The 24,540-nt window shown below is 41.5% G+C and overlaps 4 protein-coding genes across 5 annotated transcripts; 2 read left to right on the top strand and 2 right to left on the bottom strand.

Moving 5' to 3' along the window:
- Positions 1-4,875: 4,875 nt before the first annotated feature.
- Positions 4,876-5,532, bottom strand: LOC6497390. The gene has a single exon (XM_001962145.4). It carries the CDS (start codon positions 5,424-5,426, stop codon positions 5,022-5,024), a length of 405 nt encoding a protein of 134 aa, XP_001962181.1. The 5' UTR covers positions 5,427-5,532; the 3' UTR covers positions 4,876-5,021.
- A 3,117-nt stretch (positions 5,533-8,649) lies between these two features.
- Positions 8,650-10,762, bottom strand: LOC6497389 (COPII coat assembly protein SEC16). Its single transcript, XM_001962146.4, has 3 exons — positions 10,603-10,762; positions 8,944-10,551; positions 8,650-8,876 (listed from the first exon to the last, which is right to left on the bottom strand). Exon 2 carries the CDS (start codon positions 10,524-10,526, stop codon positions 9,456-9,458), a length of 1,071 nt encoding a protein of 356 aa, XP_001962182.1. The 5' UTR covers positions 10,527-10,551; positions 10,603-10,762; the 3' UTR covers positions 8,650-8,876; positions 8,944-9,455.
- A 322-nt stretch (positions 10,763-11,084) lies between these two features.
- On the top strand, positions 11,085-12,155 carry LOC6498149 (transcription factor SPT20 homolog). The gene has a single exon (XM_001962147.4). The coding sequence runs from the start codon at positions 11,227-11,229 to the stop codon at positions 12,016-12,018; it is 792 nt and encodes a 263-aa protein (XP_001962183.1). The 5' UTR covers positions 11,085-11,226; the 3' UTR covers positions 12,019-12,155.
- Positions 12,156-14,199: 2,044 nt separating this feature from the next.
- LOC6498150 lies at positions 14,200-17,972 on the top strand. Of its 2 annotated transcripts, XM_001962148.4 has the most exons (7): positions 14,221-15,657; positions 15,711-16,162; positions 16,218-16,546; positions 16,614-17,139; positions 17,205-17,471; positions 17,524-17,673; positions 17,731-17,972. In XM_001962148.4, exons 1-7 carry the CDS (start codon positions 14,322-14,324, stop codon positions 17,863-17,865), a joined length of 3,195 nt encoding a protein of 1,064 aa, XP_001962184.1. In that variant the 5' UTR covers positions 14,221-14,321; the 3' UTR covers positions 17,866-17,972. The 2 variants fall into 2 exon arrangements, with proteins under 2 accessions (XP_014761987.1, XP_001962184.1); XM_014906501.3 differs by lacking the exons at positions 17,205-17,471; positions 17,524-17,673; positions 17,731-17,972 and having other exon boundaries at positions 14,200-15,657; positions 16,609-16,774.
- The last annotated feature ends 6,568 nt before the right edge of the window (positions 17,973-24,540 follow it).

Below are 24,540 nucleotides of genomic sequence, written 5' to 3'. Positions count from 1 at the left end.
TTTCTTTGTCACATCGCTGTCAATTATCTGAGCGACACAGCAGCAGGACTTTATAAGCTGGCACTTTGGAGAGTTGCTGGGCGGTCCTGCTCGGGGAGTCGACAGATGTATTCATGCATCTCGGCCGGGCCAAAGTGACATTTATTGGCTGTCAGGAAGTCCGTCAGTCCGTCACTCAGACCCCTAGACACTCAAATGCTCAGGCACTCGACCGTCATGCTGGGAGAGACTCCGTACAACTGGAGTGGGTTATTCATTGGTGAAAAACACTTTGTCAGCCTTTTGCCTTTCGGGCCTTGAATTGATGTGTCTTGCATGCGAATTATGAAGTGTGTTCCTGGTAACAGAAGCTGCCCTGCCATGGGCCTTGTTGATTAGTCAATCGTTACTACTTGCCCTCTGGCCAGGCTTTATTCTGATATTTATTATTCCCTACTATTTACTCTTGAAATTGCCAGATTTCCAAATATAAATTTTATGATTGACGGGCCCATAATTTTTAGTTATTAGCTTTTGCGATGCATAATATCATTTTATGACAGCCACGATTGATTTCAATAAAAATTCATAGTTTTTATTTTTCCTTTAATTTTTCGTTGCAAAGCACTCTGAATAATATCATGAAAATTGTATACAACAATAATGATTCACTTTAAGCATGACTGAGATTTCTGCACCAGCCACAACATTCTTGCTCAGTACATTTTTCGCCAAAGTAGCAGCGGCAACAGCTGTTAGCATATCCTGCACACAGGACTAGCAGACGGAGGACCACCAGCAAGAGGAGCCGGTGGGCTTCGAGTCAGAAGCGAATCATTTTGGAACGGGCCTTGTCTGTCATTGTCGCAGTCCCAAACCGAAGTGACAGTTGGCCAACAACTGGCTGGCATGCCTGGCATTAGGCAATTTTCCACGGCATCTGGCGACGGCGATCCATCATCGCGGGCTGGCGCAGAACGGGAGCTTGGGGCAGGGGAAAGGTTGAGGCAAACAATGCCATTAGCTGCACTTCAACCGCAGCTCACCAAAATGGCAGAGCACACATTCTCAGTCCCAGTTTGGTACACGTGCCAAGCCCCAAACAGGCCACAATTAAGATAATGCAAAGTCAACAGAATACAAGACTGCCTCGAAAGAGATCAAGGCGGTTAAGGAAGAGCACTGCGGAAAATAGGCTCTAGGTCTAGTGCTTACTAGACTCTTTAACGAACTTAATATCTAATGAAACATACAATTAAACTTTGTATTGTATTTAAGAAGTTATTCTTCCAGTAGACATAGATCATTATATTTAAATTATTTTTTGAATTTTTTTGAGTGCCCTCGAATGACTCAAAATGCTCATGTCGTTGAACTGTCGCTGATTCATGTCTTCAACAAGTTTATTGGCAACGTGGCGTATGATTAATGTGCATCCTAATTGCCGACGGAGACAAAGCCCTCCGAGTGTGTGCCACTTAGACAAATGCCAAATGCTTGAGTCAATTCAAGTAATAAAAATTTGCATTTCAAGTAAGATACTCAATATGATAAGGAACTTGACCTTTTTGAAATTTCATTTATTTTTAATACGTGGCTTCCAACTTTGTCTTAACAAAACTTCTAAAGCAGAGAAGTATTTTCCTTTGAATCTACACCCTTTAAGCTTGCTAAACTTGAGCTGATCCTGGCAATTTCATTTGAAATGGTTTGCATATGGCATTGACAGGAGTTCGATTTGCAGCGACAAGGAATTGCAAACAAATAAGCAATAAGGTACCAAAGAAATTGACGCCTTAACTTAGTTTATAATGCCACTTGAATGAGTTTGCGTGGCGCAAATGCGAAATCGAAATGGAAACCCCAAGAAATTTAAACGAGAGAATGCATTTTCCTTGAGGGATACGTATATCCTTTAATGAACTTTTTTTCTATAAAAGTTTGGATACCGTTGTATTATTAAATAATAATTCTTGAGTTCAGTCGCCTTCTTGAACTTCACATATTTATTCTCAAACAATAGTCATTGTAAGTTTTTCTGCAAGTACCTAGAATATATCTTTATTAATGCCCCATCACGTATGCTCCGTTCAGGATAGAGAATGCATCGAAGAATACGCTCTAGACAAATGTGTGTGTCATATGTACTATATGGATGTGTCAACCAGGGTATGCAAAATAAAGGAGGGTTCCCCGCCATCTGTTGGAGAAAGAATAATGTAAGTGAAAGGCAAATACCAGGCGAAACGTAGCCACGCCCATTGCCCATATCCATGCCCCTTTTGAAATGCAATTTTCCATTTATTCCATTTAAATATTCACACCATTGTGTAATGCGAGCTCGCGACAATGCCATGGGTTTCCCCATATACTCGGGCGCATGTAGACATTCCTGAGAAAGAATACCCCAGTCAGGCTCGACTGATGGCATAATAAGCCAGAGCGGAGGACAAATAATGAAATAAAACATGTTTAAATAAAATTGAACAAAAAGCAATGGAAAATGATATTAATATTCCTATTATTATGCAAATAATTCTGTAACAAAACGCTCAATTACATTTTGTTTGAACGCAACAATGAAAGAGATATTTGTATGACAATAGTGTCTTTCAAGACTCCCTTCAATAAAATTTTATACATTTTGTTTCAGGTTAATATTGATTAAAATAAATATGGTTTAAGGTATCAATTTTGAAGCATAAATGAAATTCATGTTTTTTAATTTTTCGGGTCAGACGGCAATTATTTAGCCTGTCATTTGAAATTACAGTCATTGTTTCGTATTTACATTTCGAATTTATTATTTATTTATGATTTTTATCGTCAAATAAACACAATGTTTTAATCCACCAAAGCGTTGAAGCACAAGTCCATGATGGAATTAATCAATTTCGTTTACGCTGTTGTTTGACTTTGCCGGCCACACGATAATGGCAACAAAATTTAATATTAATTCAATATAAATTCATTATATGATTAATTTTTATTATTTCCATTGTTAATCAATGCACAGCAGCGTGCAAATGCGCTTAATGAGCTTTAAAAAGAAAAAATAAATTAAAACAAAATGCAAACTGCAGAAGCGAACTTTCGCTCCAATGAGCGCAAAATGCATAAAGTTTATGAAAACCAACAAATGGCAGCAAACTCGAATGGGTGTTGGCCAAGTTTCCTCCTATTTTTTTTTTTCTATTTTTTGGTAGTTTATAAAATATGTACACTTGCCTCGACAACTCATCGAAGTCGAAGTCGTAGTCTTCGCTCCAGTTCTGGCCAGCTTTCTTAATTAAAAATTTCATTTGTGGTCCAAACAATGAAAGACGGGTCCGAAAAAACTAATGAAATGGAAAATGCTGGGAAGAAAAATATAAAATCATCCGTGCATATAAGCCAAATGCAAATGGCAGAGAGAGTTGCAAAAACTAAGAGGACTTGAAAGTTTTATAAAGTTTCCTCGAATTTCTAAGTTTAAATATTTACAGCAAGTGTTTTGTTTCGAAGCTCTATTTATAGCTTAATCCGCTTTTGTTTCAAAACCGCCCAAGATCTTTTAGTTAATGGCTCTGATTAATACAACAGAAAGCATAACATTCTTATGTTTATTTTTTTGAAATCAATAACTTTAGAGTGCTGGCGCGTTTTCTATTTCTAAATAAATTCCTTGAATAGGCAGAACACTTTCATTAAAACACCTTTTATGGTGGCAAGTCAACGGGAAATACTTAAATGTACTTCTCTGCACATTAGTGTGCATTAATATTATTAAAACTAAGCAACAATGGGAGTGCTAGCCCCGAGCACTGACCCCATTTGGCTGGCCAAGGGAGTTGGCCAAATAGGAGCGGGACTCTGGATCCTGTCGCTTCACTTGATGGAAGTCCTCTGTTGATGTTGCGACGCCTTTTGCTTTTCGCTTTATGCGTTGCTCTCATTTGTTTGCATTTGCGCTGACACTCACTTCATTTAGCAGCTAGCTGCTGGAGCTGCATCAGTTGCAACTGCAATGGCACTGGCAACACAAAAGCCAGCACAAACTCCTCTAGCAGCGACAGCAACAGCCACATCCACATCAGCAGCAGCAACGATGGCGAGTGATGTACGTGAGTGCAAGTGCAATCCGCCCCTGGCTGCAGGTTAAGGACCTTCCTTTGAACTTTAAAATGTTTGCTTTTGGACATGAGGGCGGCTGGAAAAAAGGATATTATGCGTTAGAACGACTAGTTGGTACTCTTTTTAGTCGAAAGAATTTTTTTAAAGATTTTCCGAAACTTAAAATACTACAATCGGAACTTTGTTTCTGTTCAGAATCATCTTTTCAGAATTGAGGAAAGTATTAGGTTGATTTTAACCTCAAAACCTTTTTTCTTAATATCCTGTAATCAAGTTTATAGTCCTTATAACCTTAAAATTTGCTTTTCTGTCAATATAATTCGAATATTTCATAATTTCATTATTTAGGACATTTGCAACTCGACTACCCAGCCCTGGTTATTACTATCGTATTTAATTTTTTTCACTTCTGTCACTTTCAGACCCCTTTTGAAACCCCTCTGAGCCACTGCCCACCCTCGTACCATCTCATCTCTATTTGTGTTTGTGTTTGCTTTGTGGTTTTGCCATCGTATCCAGTCCATGGAACGTATTTTAATCTTAAGCGCCTTCCATTTGCCACAATTGTCCAGGCCGTGAAACAGAGTCCTTGCTGGATCTTGTCCCGAGACAGCTGAGCAAATATATACCAACATATATATGGCAGTGTATATACGCATTTTTACCCTTTTCCACTGTTTCACCTGGCGACTTATGTCCGGCTTATGTGCTCGCAAACCAATTAAAATGGCCAACGAAATTGTAAGACCCGAGACTCACAGACCCCGAGACAAAGGCAGCAAATTAATTTCAAAGGATTACGGTTGGGCCTGGAATTTTATTAAGTCGACGGATACGGAGATCGTGGTCTTCAAATGTCCGTTCCGTAATTGTTCTATTTATTGTGACATTCGTGGATTAAGGAAGTTGGAGGGTATAATTCCAGCTCTCTAGGCCAAATTTCCACGACGGCGAAGTGGTGCTGCCCCCATGGGTAAGTTATACATCTCCTGTACAGAGGAGTGCTTAACTGCTGCTGCGGCAGCCTCGAAACGCTGACGGCGATACTGCTCCACGCTATGCTCCGGATTGAGATTCTCCGATGCATCGCCATCCACGAAACCATCGTCATCGTCACTGCCCTCGATCTCAGCGAATGAGTCCGGCTTGCTTCTAAAGAAAAAGGTCCTTACCCGTAGGTACCACTGGCGTTTGATTAGCTGGAAGTACAATAAGTACAGGAAAGCACTTCCTAGCGCTCCAAAAAAGAGTAAGTTCTCAACCCATTGGAGGGGCAAAAACTTATCGACAACGAGAAATGCTCCATTTGAATCCACTTGATTTGCACCCATCATTTTGGTTGTAAAGATATATTTATTTTTGAATATATAGAGAGGATATGTTGTACAGCCACAGTCACATATGGGAATGAATGTTGGAGAGAAAGTTACTTTCCTAATTGTTGTAAGAGAAGAATCAAAGCCTGCTCTATTGAATTTTATTCAAATTATTCTGGTTCATGGCACATGTGATACATGATAGGATGGGTGTTAAAACTGAAACAAAAGATGGAAGGCCCAAAAGTGGCTATTGTTCACTTTGGGGAAGACAACACTGAAGGACTCAGACTTCGAGCTCGACTTCGACTTTGAGTTTGAGTCTGAGATTCAAGAAGCCTGCATCTGACCGACACTCGAGGGTTCAAGACGGCTCTTAACCCGCTGCCTGAGGCTGTGGCTGGAGCCGCCACACAACCTCCATGGAGGATGGAAAAAATAAATTAAAAATGTGTTAGACTTACACACACGCTTGGCACTCACACTCACACACACACCCGCCCACATAAACCAACTTGGACACTTATCCTGGCGGCCGCATACACAGACATATTAAGAAACGTGACTTGGATGTCGTGTGGCAACCACACAGCGGGCAGACTTGTGTATAAATTTTAGCATGTTATGAAAAATGTATACACAGACCGAGCGCTGACGGGATCTGCCTTTGTCCGTCCCGGCACGTAGTCAGAGCCGCCCAGTCTCCTCGGATCCGAATGCGCCTTCTCTTGGGCCATGCCAGGACGAGGGCGCCTCTCCCGCTGCCTGTGGACTGCTTTTAATGACAAAAGTTATGACGACAAATGACTCGGTTGACTTTCACTACGAAATCAGAGCCACGACTCCCAGCTCCACAATGGGACCATGAATCATTTCCCGTTGACTTGGCTTCGCTTTTTGAATTCACTTTTGCCATTTGGTCGCCTTGATTTGTAGTCGCCTTTAAAGCCGCTCCCCCATTTATCATTATGCAAATTATAAATTAATTTTTTCGCCTTTTAAGCGGGCGGACGGATGGACAACAATGCGGCAGATAATAAAGCAAATGTTTTAATGGCTCTCTGATAATTGTGCACGTCTTGCTGCATCGGCGAAAAATTTGCTCCTGACCGCAGTAGCCGCGTGCAAATTGAATTTGTTAATCAACTGCATTTAGACTTAATTGAAAAAGCAGTTATATGGTTATATATTTATAAAGAAAAAATACAGAAAAATGCAGATGTATAAAAATGTTGCAGCTTAAAATGAAATTTAACGATTTAAAGAGAATACTGATGCCTTGGGGAATTTTTAATAATCAGTCATCTATTATTCTCGCAATGCCAGCCATTAAAAAATACTCATACGGCCGCTTCAAACTCAGTGATTGAATCAAAAGGGCATTAATAAATCTCTATTTCGCATAAAGTAATTATAAATTGTTAATTTGCAGTAGCCTTGGGAGCATTTTCCAAAGAGTAGTTTAGGATTTGGTAATTGAATTTCATCACTGGCACTTGTCAGTGGTAATTAACTGCAGCTGCAGGCCAAGAACACTGCATAAAATGCCGTGTGACCCTGTCACATAAATGTGAATTGGAAAATTGTATTACATCGCCTTGTGTCAAGCCGATAATATTTCAATATTGGCTCCACATCAAAATGAAGCTATTATTAATGAGGCCATAAGCCAGTAGACAGCCGAAAGTCGCCCGAGGCTGTCGTTAGTGTCCCAAGCCGATTTCGTATTTATGCTTTCATTAATGGCCAATAAAGGCAAACATTCAACACGCCCTCAACTTAAAAGTAAATATTATTCCCTGCCGCTTGCACCTCAGCTCGGGGCGGCCATGTGTCACAGTCTTCGTTAATTTTATTACGCATACGCACTGTGTGACGGACACAAAAAGGCCCTGGCCAGTAAGCTTAATCAGATCTGAGGTTTTAACCTTTCGTTTCAGGTATTCCGCTCAAGAATCAGATAGAAATTGTCAAAGATACAGTTATAGTTTGGCGCCTTATGGGGGCAGACCGGATTTTACAAGGGAAAATTGCATCAGAAAAATTTGCAAAATATCGATCGAAAATTTTGTTCTCATGTTTTGATGCAGATTTATTAGGAATTTAAATTCAAAACGTTCAAAGTATGCCGCTCAAGAATCGGATGAAAATTGGCGAAGATAAAGACATAGTTTGGAGCCAAATATGAACATTATGAATTTCACGAGGGGTTCCATCCAAAAAAAAATTGAAAAATATCGATCAGCATTCTCTCAGAGTCATTAATTCTAGTCTAGTCATTAATTAGGAGGATTTTGCTTATATTTAAGTCTAAGAATGTTTTCTTCTTATACTTTAAGTTTCAGCTTGAGATTCCTTAGGTATATTCAAGAGTGTGTTCAAGTCAAATATGTTTCAGGAACTAGACTAGCCATAAATTAGGGGGATTTTGTTTTTATTTAGGAGATATTTTAAGCCACATACTTTTTTATTTTCAGTCAAATAACTCGGATAAATATTTGTAAAGAGCCCAAGGAAGCCTATATAGATGCACCTTTTTTTAATATTTTATGCTCTTTATTGGAGCAATGTGGGCTGCATCTGATGGCGGTGGCAGTTCGCCTTTGTGCAATTGCTTTTTGCGGATATTGTTGTTAGTTTTACTTTTGAGAACCGTGTTGGTTTTCGCTGTTTGTTTTTGCATTGTGCGATGGCGCTTTTGTTTTACACGGCCAGCATCAGGGATTGCGGCTTTTTGTATTTGTAGTTGCTGGATGCTCTGCCTACTGCCGGCTGCCGTGTCCTATTTGTATCCTGTTGCCAATGGCTCCTCACACACACACACACACATATACTTACACATACTTTGCACTTACAGTCGCATTTATGTCTATTGGCGCGCGTCCATTTCCATTTCATTTCCGTTATTGCAAAAGTTTTCGTATTAAATATATTTTTCTCTCAGCGATTGTTTCATTCCGAGGCCCAGCCAGTCGGCCATCCTGGCCATCCCGCCCATCCAGCCCTTTGGTGTTTTTGGTGTTGGTGGTTTTTGCACTTTAGGAAAGTTGCTTGTTGCTGTTATTTCTGGTACTTTATGCGCCCTGGCCATTATTGCAGTTGTTTCCTTTATTGTCCAAGTACAAGCATAAAAATCCCCGCATTTCCATATAAATATTTTGCGCCTCTCCCCCCCACTTTGCCAGGACTCTAGCCCCCCCCTCCGACTTGCCTCATTTATTGTGTCCTACTTACGGACGAGTGTGCTCGGGCCAGTGGCTTACAAATTGACATGCAATTAAATGTAAGCCACAAGCATTTATTATAATTGTTACACTGCCTCTGGCCGCCCGTTTTTCTGCGAAACCATTTTGCGAAGCCCACAATTAGGGACCCGAGGGCGAAATACTGATGCTGATTAGGCAGCTACCGACAAACTAGCAACTAACATTGTTGTCGTCCTCTGGCAGTTGCAATTAGCATTCTGCGCTGTAATAAATAAACTAAAATTAACCACAATGGCCCAAACACAACGCTTCAGCGAACTGGAGCTCACCCATTAATTTGATAACCGAACCAAAACGATTTGCACACTATTTTTGCATTATTTTTGACAAATTTGTTTTGCCAGTTCAGTGATCTGTTGGAATAATCCGATTCGGAAACACAGGTTAGTTTTCTTTTATAAAATTAATGTAAATTTTGGTTTTTTTTTTCAGTTTGGCTTGAATTGCATTTTTAATGATCGAATAAATACTTCCCAATTTACAGTGGCGTGGACAAACTATGACCTCTTTTTTTAGCGCATAATTTTTGCCGGGTTTCTGCATTTTCAATATGGACCAGTGACCGCAAATATTTTTTTTCTACCGCTTTTTTGAATTAATGACACCGAATGTCAACCAAAAAATGTCGAACCGCAAATCAGGTTTTGCATTCCATTCCATATCCATTTCTTTTTCTATTAAATAGAACGAATATGAAAACTGCTAATTTTTGTTTGGATTATTTCCGGTCAACGCAAACTGAACTAAAGTTGTTAAATTGCGTTTAAAAAATGTTTATGTTTTATGAAAGCACCGCATCGCTGAACCAGAAAGTCATGCGATCCCCATGATTCAGTTTTTTTGGCTCGGAAACGGAGTGATTTCGAACCACCGAGTCGTAACGCCTAAAGTTTGGCTCATTTCCGGCGTTTAGGCGATCTGCCAAATCGGCCACTTGTTCCGTCAAGCTTTTTCCAAAGGAAAAATCCGAATGCGACTGCACTTTATTGGCATTTTCTTTTAGGCCAATCCTGGATGGAGCATCATTCGTTTTTGACTTGATTGAAGCCTTTGATGCGTTTTCTTTTTCTTGTTTCAAGGATGCGGTCGACGTTATAGACTTTCTGATTGTGGCGGTTGAAGCAGATTCGTCCACATTTTTCTGGGATGTATGGGATCTTGTGGATCTTTCTGAAGGCCTAGGTCTAAGGTACTCTCTGGCAGATGGCTTTGATTTAATGCTGATGGATGACATTTCGACTGCGTCTTTGAACTTAATTGGTTTCTTCAAAATAGACTTCGGTGAAAGGGTGGTGTTGGAAACGGTAGTGGAATCGGCTTGAGAGACCCTAGAGGGCTTGCTGCTGACCTGCGAAACTTTGCTGGTCTTTTGGGCCACACTTGAGTCCGATCCGGAGCTTTGAGCCCCACCCCCTCCGCTGGTCTGACGCTTTGACTTCACTGGTAGCAGAGTGCGCACCGAGTCCTTGGCAGAGACCCTCTCGTCCGATGTAGAGTCGATTGAAACGTTAACCTTCGATTCCCCGCCTGCATCGATGCGGGCCTTTTCGTGGATGGCAGCCGCCTGTTTCTTGGCCAGAGACATTTCCTCGTTGATGGCCTTTGAAATGGCCACCTCGCCGATTCGGGACTTGCCCACCTTGAGCTTGCTGTCACGGCTAAACGAGGCCTGTGAACCGGTCAACAGAGCCTTCTGGTCCTCGGCCGCCTTCACATACTCTGGTTTGGCGACAAATACTGGTGGTGGATACGAGCAGCAGGTGGGAATATTATACTCCAAGCGGAGTCCTGAGTTAGGCGGACCCACGTTGAAGGGATCGAAGGGCTGGTTGTCGAACTCATCGGGAAACATGTTGGTCAAATGTCCGGTCTATTGTCTGGGGAGTCCATTTTAATGGTTGGAGGATAAATCTTTTACAAGTACTTACTAGTTTGGCGAAACGTTTAAAATTTTAGGAAAGGTTTAGGGCCAAAACTTGTGTTTCCCAATCTGTATTTTGAACAGCCAAAACCTGTTTAATATTTTTTTTTTGTTTTTTTAAGTAGACTTATGACTGTTGGGAGTTACAAGGAAACTGACAGGAAAGTCAGAATTTGCTTCTGCTTTATTTTCCATTTTCCTTCAACCGATAACCTTTTAAAAGTTCTTCAGATAAAGTTGAAATCTCCAAGAGTTCTAGTTATCTTTATTACTACGAGCCATATGATTTTGTTTTGCATCTAGACAGTCTAGTCAGTGTGCTTGAAGTACTCCCTTGTTTTAATTAAAAATGCCCCCTACTTCTTATATTTATTTTGTACGTGCTGATAAGGCGTCAGATCCTTTGACAGGCTCAGTCGTAAAACAAAAGCCTTTGAACCCTTAGGAAATACTTCATGTGGCAAATTAATGAGCCTTTCAAAGGGGATAGCTGGCTTTGCTTTGGATGTCAGCATGCAATGCCCAGAATAGCCAGTATTTAGACAAAAGTTTTGGTGTCAGGCTGTTTAAAATTTGGCTGTCGAAATTCCAGTAATAGTTTCAAAAATAAAAATAAATAGAAAACTTCAAGATGTCCAGTGTGCACAGGTCAGGTGCCAATCAACGGGCAGCAGTGGGTCAAAGACTACGCAGAGGTCAGCAACCAATTCCGCAGAATGACATGATTGTGTACGGGAACGGAATCGCTTACGGCGGAACGACGCATCCAGGTTTGGGGTACGGAATGTATCTGCAACCGCCACAGGCGATGGGACAGCAACTTCCACAGTCGATGGGGCAGCAGCTTCCACAGTCGATGGGCCATCAACTGCAACTGCAACAGCAACAGCAGCAGAAGCAGCGTCATAAATCCGTCGGTGCCCCCTGCCTCCATACCGCCCAGCGGGCTCAGATGCGAAATGCCGTCCAGCCGGGCATCGGCTCGTATCAAAGTAGTGGTGCAATGCCAGGAGCTCCGAGGCTATCGCACAAGGCTTCCAAACAACCTCAAACGCAGCAGGCCTTCGGAAATTGGACGGTACCGACCACTGCACCTGCATCAGGCGCCGCCACACCCACCCTTTCCCGAGGACCTTATGCTGCTTCTATCCCTGGACAAGCACTAGCACCAAAGCTCTCCGAAAATTCTACAGTCAACCAGATGCAAATGTTGGCTCTGATGCAACAGCAACAGATTCAATTGCAGCAGCAACAATTGCAACAGCAGCAGGTGCATCTGCAGGCGTTTTCGGGCAATAGCTACGGTTACAACAACTATCATCCGCAGCCTTGCAGCGATACCAGCGGATGGGGGGGCTATGCCATGATGCAGCCAGCGGACATCAACAAGCCCTACACTTTCGGCTGGAGCTCTAGCGACTAGATCGAATAGTATTTGCCTCGGTGTTGGTGGATGGAAGTTTCATATATTTTTGACCGCTAAATCGTCAGGACTAGCTCTAATAATGTTTCCTCTTTTTTTGTACACTCTTCCAATAGAGATTGCCATAATTTTCCACAGCTCTTTGCCTCGCTTTGGGGGTCATTGGGGTGGAGAGGTGAGTTTCCGTCTTAGTTACCGACGAGCTTGAGACGTGACATTTTGCAAATTCCTTTTTCAGCATTTTGTAATCGTTTTTGACATACGTGCACTACTGAGAAGGGATTTACCTTCTCGTATCCATATTTTTTTTTGACACCGAGATGCAACCGCTGCAGGCGGGATCCCTGTGCTTGCCACATCATGAGGTATGAAAGATGAGTTTTATCACTCGTGTAGTGGTTTTCCGATTGTGCAGTGGCTTTTGATACTGCTCAGGTTAAAGCCACAAAATAAATAGAAAATATATCTTCAACAGAAATGATTATTAAAGAAATCGTGCAAAGTCAAAAAGTAACTTTGAATTTAATCCGTACATGTTCTGAGAATCTCCTTCATTCTTACACATCGGGATAATTAACATTCTAAAAATAAGTTCTAACGTCATCCGACTTGTGCCAGAGAATCTCCAACCACGAACTGCTCCCCATCTCATCCTTCTCCGCTCCTTCTAATGATGATCCCTAAAGTCAACTTGCTAAAGTAACAAGAGCTGAAACACACACACAGACACAGCCCGATGGGAAAGGCTCATAAGCACACAGTGGTATTAACGCCATAATTCGTAACTTACACACACACGCCCATGCACTCACACACCCATACACCCATACACAATGAGGCGCCACAAAAAGGATTAAGTTATATTAAAGTTGTGAGAGCTGCATTTTAAGTGCACCACCGCCTCCTTTTGGCAGAAGGTCCTGTGGGGCTTGCAGCCAAGGAATCTTGAGTGGGCGGCCGGGAGCGCTCTCGGTGGCCGAAAATTGCGCTATGCAAATACCGTCTGACCCACATTTAAATAATAATAATATTCGGAGCGCTGGGCACGTTACAAATGCAATATATGGCATAAGTTTACGCACTGCAATTCCTACCTCCTGCTGCCGTTCCAGCTCCTGCCTCTGCTCTGCTCTGCTCCTGCCCCTTTGGCTTGTATAAATTTGCAATATTTTTATATGGCTTTTTTTCACCATCCAGTTACAGGTCAAGTGTTAATTTTTGTTCCTTTATTTTGCTGGCACTTTTTTTTATATTATTGTTCTTGTCGCTACGTTAACGTGTGTGCACATTTATGCGAACAACTTTTCGCAAAAGTTTAATTTAAAAAATGCATTTTTACTGACTTTGTACAACACACTTTTGATGAATAAAAATAAAATAAAAATCGAGAGCTTCGAAAGAGAAAATGAAATCAAATAAATTGAGTTTCTTTGCCTTTAGTTCTGTGCATTCAATTCAATTTATTCTGCCACTTGTCTTCTCCAAGGGAATTAATTACTTGGCAACTGCTTGCCTTTTAATTGTTATGTCTTTCAATGGTTTCCTTCTAATGGGAGGGGGTGAGAGGAAAAAAATCCTTGAGAAAGCGATAAATCCATTGTACTCTCATTACCCTAATGCAGTGACGGAATGGCTTCGCAGATGACTGTACTTACCATGTCTGATTAGATGAAATCGTCGGGATGCAGCAGCTGTTAGTTAGAGGAGCGGATCCAACCTGTCATACAATATTCACGGGGTCGGGAGCTTCGTGGCCAAATCTTCTTAACACTTTTCCAAAAAATTGTTTACGACCCCGCCGTGTCTAATAAAACTTCGTCTGCGAGCCATAAAGCCCTCACATTTCCCGACCAAATGCCATACGATTCCTGGCCCAGACAGTTCCCAGAAAACGGAGCAACCAACTTGTTGAAGTGTTTATTGTTTAGAATCCCGCGGCGTCGGCATCAAAATACATAAAACATTTTTGTGTGTGCTTTTTATTTTGTTTTTGGCCTTCTGTAAATAAAAAACGCAGCCGAGTCTCAGAGTGCGGGTAAGTAACCTTTTTTTTGAAAACAAATTTAAGGTTTCAGCGTGTGTTTGAGATCTCATTTCGCATCTTATTTCACAAGGAGTTATTTCAAGTGAGAGCTTTGCTTTAAGGACTTTGAGCAGGGACATATTTTATTTATATCTCTCTAAGATACAAGGACATCCTTGTTTCTAAAACAAAGCATGAAGTTTCCAATCACGTGTCGCACGATAGACATATCAGTTTAAGTTTTTCCCCAGCACACCTATATATTTTGTCAGCTCTCGCAATGGAACGAGGTAGTGTTACCGCCAAGAACACAGTTCGCAAGACTTCCAGGACTACGCGCAGAAAACGCGTGATCCGTGCCTCCGCCGGCCAACAGGAGGAAATTGAAGAAGACCAGCCAGTAGAGCAGGCAGAAGGACCAGATGCCCCGAAACAGAAATTACTACAGCGGGTATTCCTCTACATCCAGTTAAACGAGCTGACCAAGCTGCCAGACACTGGATATCCGCTGGAATTGCATTTGTATCACACGAAACATACACTGCAAAAAATGCAGGAGAAATACACCACAGAGTCGGTGATTTATCAGCACGAGTTCAACATTCAAAAGCCTGTCTTTGCCATGGGGGTGCTGCAGGACGATATCGAGGACATGAATGTATTTAGCGATAGTCCCCTGGTGATAAGCTTGTACCAGAGGATTCCGGCGCATCGCAAAGGAGATTCCGACGCCATAAAGTCGCGAAATCTCACAGAAACCTCGGAGACCACCGAAGCTACTGGCTCAAAGAAGACCAGGAGGTCAAGGACTAGCAAGAAATCATCCGATATCATTCTGGAGGAGATAGAGGGCGTGGGGGAGGAGGAGGATTATTGGGTGGCCGAACGCTTGGAGCTCCTTTCCCGAGGACATTGCGATCTATTGCAACTCTTCCAGCGGCGCCGGTTCATCAGTGACGTTACTGTCCTCCTGTACCCGGAATACCACAGCCTGTTGCAGGCCAGAGACAATAAGAAGATCACATCCTGCAGCATCTGGCACATGTACTCCATACTGCCCATCCTCAAGGAATTCAACTTCACCAACTTGGCCTTTTTGACGCTGGAATCGATCTACAATGTTCCGGAGGAGCTGCACAACAAGTCTGCGGAATTAGGCATACAATTGTCCTTTCGTTCTCGATATCCTCAGGGGGAAGATGCCATTTTTCCGGTCATTCCATTGTGCACTTACTTTGGCTTTCTATCGCAGATCATTAGCGACCAGAACACGAGCATCGTCTGGGAGAACATCAAGCGGGACCTAAATCCAAACACCAACTTCAGCTCTAATCAAATGGAAACAAACTCGCGCATCAAGCTTCCCCGCATTTTCAGGATGCTCCTGTGGGAAAAGGATGTGAACTTTCGCCTTCATCGCATCGATCCTGTGACGGACTTGGCTTTGATTAACAACTCATTGCATCGCTTTGTGATCAACGAGGATATGCGGAAGATTCTCGAAGAGGTGTTGGTTCATTATGATTACGAGTTGTTGGTGCAATTTTATCATGAAGTCCCCGACAACGTCTTGTATGAAGGTGTGATTAATCCCAGTATTTTTGCCTATCCAGGAGGTAAGTTGTCGCTTTCCAAAGTCCTTTATAAATGCAATTTCTCATTTTTGTAGTAAACTACTGCCGTTTCGCCACACTTCTGAGGCCCGTGTTGGAGGATGGTGAGGAAGTGACGGAATCTCCACGGGACACTTGGCAAATAGGTCCCATGTTCTGCACTCTCAAGATTTGTTTCTTCCAACCGATTTGCGAAAGAAATGAGCCGCTCGACAAGTACAACGAAAGTCTTTTCAAGAGAAGCAAACTGCGACGTTGTTTCGACATTGAGTTTCTGAATGAAAACGAAGAGGAGGAAAACCGTAATGTTCTACTGGAATTGTACAGAGCCTTTGATGAACTCATCTCGGACATGATCAGTTTCATTATAAAACGGGAAGTGGAGAGTATAGATCAGAAACGTGACTTCTTCTGTTGTCAATTGGGAAATCTTAGCAACTTGTTGCTAAAAATCTGCGGTTGCGATTTTAACGTTCGGATGCCGACAACAACGAATATTGAATTTAGAGTGAGTTTCAAGCTAACATTACTATATTAAAAAATATATTTTATTGGCTTTTAAGGAAATGCTAACCCATATGTATCAAGAGCTAATGGAACGAGTTGAGGGGATTTTGAATGCCTGCACCTGGCAATGTTGCGATAATAACATGGACCAGGAATATGATCAGCAAAATCTGATTCGCTTGATGGATGAAATGCGAATGGTCGCCCAAATCGGTCTACGGGATATGGCCATTCAAATGTATGGGGAAATCAAAAACCAAACTGCAAACAAAATCAACTTTGACTATGTAACGCTGCTCAATAGCGTCGAGAATTTACAATTCGCCCAGGCAGCCAGGTACTTTATGAAGCCAAGATCGAGTGAATGGAGCGGCGTATACTTTACGTAAGAAGTCAAGTAACTTTATTGGAAAAATTATATAAAATATAACTACAATATATCTTTAGCACAGGCAGCTGTTGCAGCTCTATGTTGATTACATGATGGAACTGCGATCGACAGACGAGGAAGTCAGAGATACGGCTTACACAAATTTGTTGGAAAATCTGCGGCAGTTAGCCAGCAGAAATAGCCTCGAAGTTGAGCCCTGGATCCTTCTTTATTGCTATTACAAAATGGCCAACTATGTTCCTGGCATGGAGTACACACGCTGGAAGTTCGAGAATCTCTACGAGATTCCTGGGAAAATTTTTGCATTCACACCGCGCTCCCTATATGATTTGTATTTGCCTGGGGATTTTTCGATGCTTAGCAGTAGCACGACTATGAACGTACACTTTTATCCAGTTTTTAAGCTATTTGCACGATTGGGAGCCTATGTATTTGCCGAAACCGTATTGATGGATATAGAAAATTGTTTTACACCGGCTGAGATTTATCTTATAAAGACTACACTGAAGATATTGCAAAGACAGATCGATGGGTCCTTCACGATTCTGAATATTCCCACAACCAATGCTGTGACGGCCCCCTTAATGGTTAGTTTTTTGATTTTTTCGAAATAATAATTTATATTTAAAAAAAAAAAACATTTCCTTTAAAGCGCTGCTATCAGCTTCATATTAATGGCAGTGTGGAATATGTCAGGGGGCGTTGTGATGAGGCCCTTAAATATTTCCAGCAGCTCTTGGCCATTTGCAATGAAGATGATAGGTTACTTTTTAAGCTGAGTTTTATGCGGCTGGGACAGCTAGCCTTTGAGAGGGGCAACTACGAGTTGGCGAATGAGGCCTTTGACATTTGTGTGCCTCTTCAGAGAAAACAAAAAAACTTTATTGCAAGCTATTGCAAAGGATTGACACTTTATCATGTGAGTTATCAAGTCATAACTATGTAAAATTCTGTAACAAGTTCCCTTTTAGCTAAATCGTCTGCAAGACGCGATTTCATATTTGTCGCGCTGCACTGAAATGGATATGTTTATTCCCGATGTATGGGCTTACTTGGCCACCATCAACCTGAAATTGCAATTAAACAAAAGAGCTTTGGACTGCTGGAAAATGGCCAAAAAGGTAAGCAATATATTGCTTATTTTAATTCATTTGTTTTTAAACAATATACTTTTGAAGTATCCTGAGATGTTTATTAGCAAAAGCGTCTATGCCGAGCTGGATAAAATCAAATATTCTGATGTCCATTTACTGGTTGATAACGATGGCAATCCCGCTGAGAAGGAAACGCAAATTAACTCAATGTGCCTTTAAAGGACTTGGCTTTGAAGCTTTTGTAAATCTCGGAGAATATGTTAATTGTTCTTTGGCAGGTAAAGACGTCCTAAATAAACAAACTCGGAGTCACGCCTTTCATCAAACTTTGTGTGGTTGTCCTGCATTTTAAACTAAATTAAGTATACGCAGCATGGAGTGCCTAATATCCTTGTGCGATATGTTAACAAGGTATTTGGGTCCCAGGACGTCCTTCGAGCTGGCGGCTGTCAAAATTTTAGCCGCAGAGCGACGGCCCGAACATGAATATGCCAACACAATGCATTTTTGGCCAAGGGCAGACCGCCACAGTAAAAGCGAAAACAAAACCAACAACAACAAAACAGAAACAAGTGAGATACGCAGTTAAACCCTTTTGGCCAACACTCAACCCATGACAGGTGTTTGCACTGCATTTAGTTAGTGGGGTGTTTCAAATTTTCTTATCTTTTTAAGGGAGATTTTTTTTTAATTCTATAAATTAAAATTTATCATTTTTTAGCGGATACCTTCCCTTGACGATCAGATCCTATTTGTCTTTCACTTATTTTCTTCTAAGAGCATTTGGCATTCGTTATCCTGGCCATCCTGATGTCCTGTTTTTGTTTACCTGGCAACGAGTGCTCTAAAATCCGCTTTGACAGCTCGCCTGTCAGCTCAACTCAAACCAAGCTGGCTGGGCGATGGGCTATGGGCGGAGGGCGTTTGGGCCGTCGCCGTTTTCAGGGTGCCCCAAGGGCCCATGGTGGGGGTTTATAGAATGTACTATGCTCGTGTGATGTTGGGAAGCTGTACACTTTTTGCTTGTCTTGTTTGGGGGAACCCTCAACTACATATGCTAATGACGGGGGCAGCTGAAGTGGGAAAATGGAAGGAGGCGGGACCCAGGGACAGCCACTCAGCTGGGGCTTTTGAGCTAGTTTAAGGCCAACAACTCTCGGCTGCTGAGCACACACATTGCCACACACATTGGCTTCATCAAAATGAAATTTGTGAGCAAACACATAATACGAAACGAGTTAGTTGGCAGAGCGAGCCCAGGTGGCTAGGACACATGCTGCTTATGTCTAAAGACGGCTTTAAAATGCATTTTATCAGGCCCGACATCACGCATACGCCGTGTGAACGGCGTCGAAAGGACGCTTTTGTCGCCGTACGGAACAAAATCAATTAGACTCATGCATTTACATGCCCCGATTGCGAATGCCACGCCCCCATCTCCCCACCGCCTTGAAATGCGCAGCAACAACAATTGCAATTTAATGTTCTGCCAGCACCGGCTAATGATAATGTTGTTATGGGCCTATTATGGCTGTTGTTTGTGGGTTCCATGGGGTCTTTGGTCGGGCTGTGAGCACATGTCATTAGCATTTGCATTATGCGTACTTTGCCATCTGACAGCACTCAAAGTGATGCAGTTAGGCAGTCGAACCCCGGGGGCATCCGACCGAAAACACCAAATGAAATTAAAGCAGCCAGAGACTAGAATTGATTGGCGGAGAGTCCAATGTGGAAACGAATCGGATTGAAAATACATTTGTGTTTTGATAAAGGAATTCTTAGTTTCAAATAAACGAAAACCAATATTTATGGGTCATCGATAGGTCTATTATTCGTAGACTACAAGGAGCTTAAAATTTTTAAAAATCCAATATTGTCTTCCAAGAACTCAGGAGTTTTGAGTTACTTTGAAGAATACCAAGCTGCAGAAAGGGAATATTTAATCCCATTGATATACGAACAACGTTCAAGGGCACCTCGCACACGAAATATTAATCCTTATGAATTTTAAATGCCTGGTTATGCCAAAATTCCGAAACAAGGCCAAATTCCAAGCCCGAAGCTCACAAGTTCAGCCTTCTACTTGAGGAACGGAGTGAGGCCAAGTGTTGCGGAGAACCCGAAGCAATTTCTAATCAAAATATACGATGGACAGGCCAATATGCAAATACCATGTAAGCAGCTCAGTGGGAAAGCAGCTCTGCTTAATACCAAAATAGCTCAACTTCGACGATAACAGGACCGCACATATCTTCAGGACTCGGCTAATATCGTGGCGCATAAAAATTCGCAAAAAAAAGAACAAAAAACTACTATACAACAGCTGCCTATCCCTGCCCCAAAAAGTATGCTAACGATTCTCGCCAAGAATTAAGTTGGCAAAGAGCTAACGTGAATTTTACACCAGAAGTGAATAGAAGGGCGGCGGAATGTTTGCCCGGGTGTGACATGAAAATTTCATTTGAAATTGAATATGAAAAAAAAGAAAATCGGGACGCTCCTGTGTGCCGCCGCCTGTGCGACAGCTGCTGCAATTGACAATTATTATTATTGTCAGAGTGCGAATGGTGGGTTTTTGTATTGGTGTTGATATTCATATGGTGCGGTACAGGGTGCGGTATGAATACCCATACTGCTCGTAACCAAGCTCCAAAAATTCCTCGACATCCGTCGACTTCAATAAAATTCAATGGTCGCATTAAAATCATTTAAATTCTATTGTTTTGTTTCCTCAATTCTTGGGTATTTTTTTCGGATTTCCATGTATTTTCTTTACGACTGTCAACCGCACATATAACCAAACAAGCACTCGCATATGATATATGTACATAAATACGGACGGTGTGTGGCAGAAGCACGGCGAGTGCCACATAAGCTGTTTTCGTTACGGATTTAGGCGATATCAGTAAATGCATATTTAATGGCCTGGCGATCAATGTGATATACGACATTCGCAGAGGCGATTAAAGCCATTTAAATGGGGTAACATTAGTTTAGTTGGCAAAGTCTTTGAAATTAAATCCTTTAATAAATTCCAATCGATAAACCAAACTTTAAACTGGTGTATATCTTAACTGATAACCCTAATCAAATACTCAAAAACGTAAAATAAAATCATTTCCGTCACTTTCAATTCATAACTGCAAGAAAAGCAGAGTGCCACGTTTAGCTTCTAAGAATAAGCAGGTGTGTTCCATTGTTAACCCTTTACTCCTTCCATTTCCTGTCACTTTTTTTTTGCCAGCACATGGTCCAATGTTTGCAAATTTTCAACTTGCGAAAAAATCCGAGGACAAAACACGTTGAATGCGCCAAGCACGCAAAAGCGAAAAGCAGAAAGGTCTGGGTTTACTTTTTATTCCTTTTCCTTTTTTTTTTTTTTACTCTGCCAAGGATCTGTCTTGTTTGCATAATGCCAGGCAGTCAACACACCCATCTGCACACACACACACACATTTTGTTGGAGGGGAAAATAAGTCAGCGGTTTTCATTTTACAATTTGATAGCCGAACACGAATTTTCAGCTGACAGGAGACAGGGCATGGAATCGTTTGAGAGAGCTCTGCCAAAGGATTTCCACGTTTGTCCTGTTGATTTGTTTGTTGATTTGCGTAAGTAGCATTTGAAGGCGTAGCCAGGTCCTAAATCCTTTGCAGAGCAACTTTATGGCTAAGCACTTTTTCCATTTGTCGCATTTATAAATTATTTAAAGTGGGGTAGCGCCAGCAACATCTCAGCTTGGCTTGATGAATGTGTGCGTTGACCAGCTCGTTGACCCCGTGACCCCAAAAAAAAATGCAGCACCACTTGTCTATGCAGAGTGCTGAAATACACTGAAATAAATGTGGGGAGATCTTGTATCGTTCAATGATTTTAAATAATAATGTAAATAAGTCCACCAAAATCATAGGTTTCTTATTCGAATTTGGAGTATAACATAAATTGTTATACTTATTTACTTATTTATTAAATTGGCCTTACAAAACTCTTCTTTTTGTCTGTATGTTTTTAATTTTAGAATCTTTTTTGGTGCATCCTCTGGCAGATGGACCACTGACATGAGACGACCATAAACAGTGGCTAAACAAGGTGCTTAAATTATGCCACAAGATCTGAAAACCGGTTGTAAATAACAAGCTGGACCGGCGGCTTTCCTGCCCCTAGACCACCCCTTATCCAAGGCATGCATTCATATTTATGGTTGTCTATCTGTGTCCTTTCCCCCCATCCAGTTCTGTTGACAAGGCCATGCGTCGCCTGCCACAAAGAGTGGCACCACCCGCTCACCTCCTTCAACCCACAACCCATCTGCTGCGGATCCTGGCTTGTTGCTAGTTGTTGGCCACATGGCTGGATGACTTTGGTTTTGAGAAATCAACGCGTTTATATGTATCTACATGTGTGTGGGTGTATTTATGAGTATGTACATGTGTGTGCCATTGCGGGTGTACGATATTTGCTCCAGTGTTTGTGTTTGTTTAACGTTACTCAGCTGGCTGCTGTTTGCTCACACACATATGAATATCAGTGGCCGCCGTTTAACTTCTGATGCCAAGTCAGTGCTGAGAACTTAGCGGCTTTAAGCCCAGAGCTTGTCGGAGCAATCTAGTATAATGTTTGTAGACCTTGGTTACAATAATCTTAAAATAAAAAACATTATCCTTTTCAAATTTGAATTAACAAGGCTTAATAGGGAAATTTAGGGTTTGAAACCTGGATAAATATTCGATTAACTGATTAATAATTTCATCGAGCTATCGATAACTTAGTTAAGACTTGCCAGATCAATGAAAGTTACTCTTCCCGATCTCAGAGATTTTCAAAAGATCTCATTTCAGTCACTATTTTCCATCCATTTATTTAAGAAAAATAGCCATAACTTGGTTAATACTAATCTGATCGGCGAGTGTTATACCTTTCCGATCTTAGATCTTCGAGTAGAATCATTTTCCATTAAAACCTGGCAACCTAAAATCTGACCCAATTTTCGTAAATTTCCAAAGGGGTAACATCATGATTTTGGCCAAAAATCGACCCAAAATTTTAATTCTAGATTTTCGTGATATTTTGATGCAGATCGACGGCAATTGGAACCCTGATTTGTAAATGGTATTCCTTTTCGAAATCCGATGAAAAATATTTGAAATATTGGCTAAAAAGTGTCTCAAAAGTTCCCTTTTTGACTTTCCTGTTCTTAGCTTGGTTGACAAGGCTTTAGACCTCCCTTTATATTCAGAAAACAGTCATAACTTTGCAAATAAATATCCAATTGATTAATTTAATACCTTTCCCATCTTGGATTCTACATAAAAATCCGGCGAACTAAAATTTGACCCCATTTTTGCAAATTTTTACATCACGCTGATACGAACAAAAAGTGTCCTCTTAGAGCCCTCTTAAAGTTAATTTTTTTCTCTCATGTCCTTCGTTTTGTAGAGCAAAAATTCTACAAAAATCTGCCAATTTTGGTGAACACCTTTCGAGGTGACCATTTTTGAGTGTGTTCACATCCTTCCGTTCTTCCTGCTAAAAGTAGTTTTAATTAAATTCGGATCGGAAAGAGACGATTTCCTGGAATTTAATTGCGTGTGGCTGCAAACCTTGTTTACATTTTCCGTAAGCCCTTCGAGCGCTCTTTGATTCAAGGACTCCCGGACCTGTTAAAAGATTCTAAGCTATTGAGCTGTCGGTTGCCACTAAAAACAATATAAACTGCAAGGACCTAGGACAGATACAGATACACAGCTTGAGGGAATAAAAGAGGGGAAAATAGAAGGAAATGTAGATGTAGATACTCGAGAGGGAATGGTGGCAAAGATAAAAAATAATAAAAATTCATAAATGAATGCTTGAGCGCTTCTTGACACACGGAAGTTGGCCACCGGATGTGCAGATATCTAAGTGTGAGTGGCTGTCTCTGTGTGAGTGTGTGTGTGGTGAGTATGGCACTTGAGCACAATTGCTGTTGTTGTCCATGTGGGGCAATCAGAATCCGAAAGACAAACGCCCAGCTGACTAGTCTTAGTGAGCCTGGATTTTGGTGTTGTTAGCCGTTCCGGCTTTCAGGCATCTCAGGCCAGAAAAAATAAGTATTTTCGGTATTTATTTTATGTTGAGCAATTTCCAGACAGAGTCCGAAAATTGTTGACAATTTTCTATTTACATTCTGCGAACTGGGCGAGCCGACTCTGTGTCTCGGCCAATTCATTGCACTTCGAGTTTATATGCTCGGAGGTTCGGATGGAATTATTGCATTTCAAGAGATCTCTGCCGTCAGAGTTCTTGGGTATTTAAATTTATTGGGGCCCCGCCCCGAAATCCATTTTGCCTCACTGGCCCCGACGACACTTCCTTTATCCTTTATCCTTTTCCGTTTGCGGCCCGCAATGGGCCAATAATAAACAGTTTCCGTCACTTGTTTGACATATCTACGAGGCGAAATCAGATTGTACGTTTGTGTGCTTAATGATATGTACAAAGGCCTGCCCAAACATTAACCCTTTCGGCTTTGCCAATGTGGGCGAGTGTGTGTCGACCGACTGGACAAATATAAAGCATTCGTGCTATGCGGTTATTGCTTGATTAATTTCCGGTCAAACGGCCCTAGACACTAATGACTATTTAATGTTACAATTTACACTTTATTGATTCGCATATATCTGATTGTGTTTGTGTCAGCATAATCGAGGCATTATGTCAAGCTGTCACGACCACGCATTAAATTAACACTTTTGGCCAACTTTTGTTCGCTGGTGAGTGCAACTTATGAGCCGAGCCGCTGCTCAAACAAAAGAAATTAGCCAAGTTGACAGCTTTCGCTTCTCCTGCTTTTAAATTTAACTTGAAAGCTCTCCCCCGGGAATTTATGCAGCATTTTTTCAACTTTTTGATTGT

This window comes from Drosophila ananassae, chromosome 3R (assembly GCF_017639315.1).
Source record: "Drosophila ananassae strain 14024-0371.13 chromosome 3R, ASM1763931v2, whole genome shotgun sequence".
NCBI classification, from domain to species: domain Eukaryota; kingdom Metazoa; phylum Arthropoda; class Insecta; order Diptera; family Drosophilidae; genus Drosophila; species Drosophila ananassae.
Note: the sequence above shows the minus strand (reverse complement) of the source record. Positions and strands in the feature narration are given on the sequence as shown.

Excerpts from the sequence above, each read along its gene's own strand:
- LOC6497390 (XM_001962145.4), bottom strand. The coding sequence starts at position 5,426 with ATGATGGGTGCAAATCAAGTGGATTCAAATGGAGCATTTCTCGTTGTC.
- LOC6497389 (XM_001962146.4), bottom strand. The coding sequence starts at position 10,526 with ATGTTTCCCGATGAGTTCGACAACCAGCCCTTCGATCCCTTCAACGTG.
- LOC6498149 (XM_001962147.4), top strand. The coding sequence starts at position 11,227 with ATGTCCAGTGTGCACAGGTCAGGTGCCAATCAACGGGCAGCAGTGGGT.
- LOC6498150 (XM_001962148.4), top strand. The coding sequence starts at position 14,322 with ATGGAACGAGGTAGTGTTACCGCCAAGAACACAGTTCGCAAGACTTCC. Across the intron at positions 16,547-16,613 it reads TGGAGCGGCGTATACTTTAC|GCAGCTGTTGCAGCTCTATG; the intron begins GTAAGAAGTCAA and ends TCTTTAGCACAG. Across the intron at positions 17,140-17,204 it reads CTGTGACGGCCCCCTTAATG|CGCTGCTATCAGCTTCATAT; the intron begins GTTAGTTTTTTG and ends TTTCCTTTAAAG.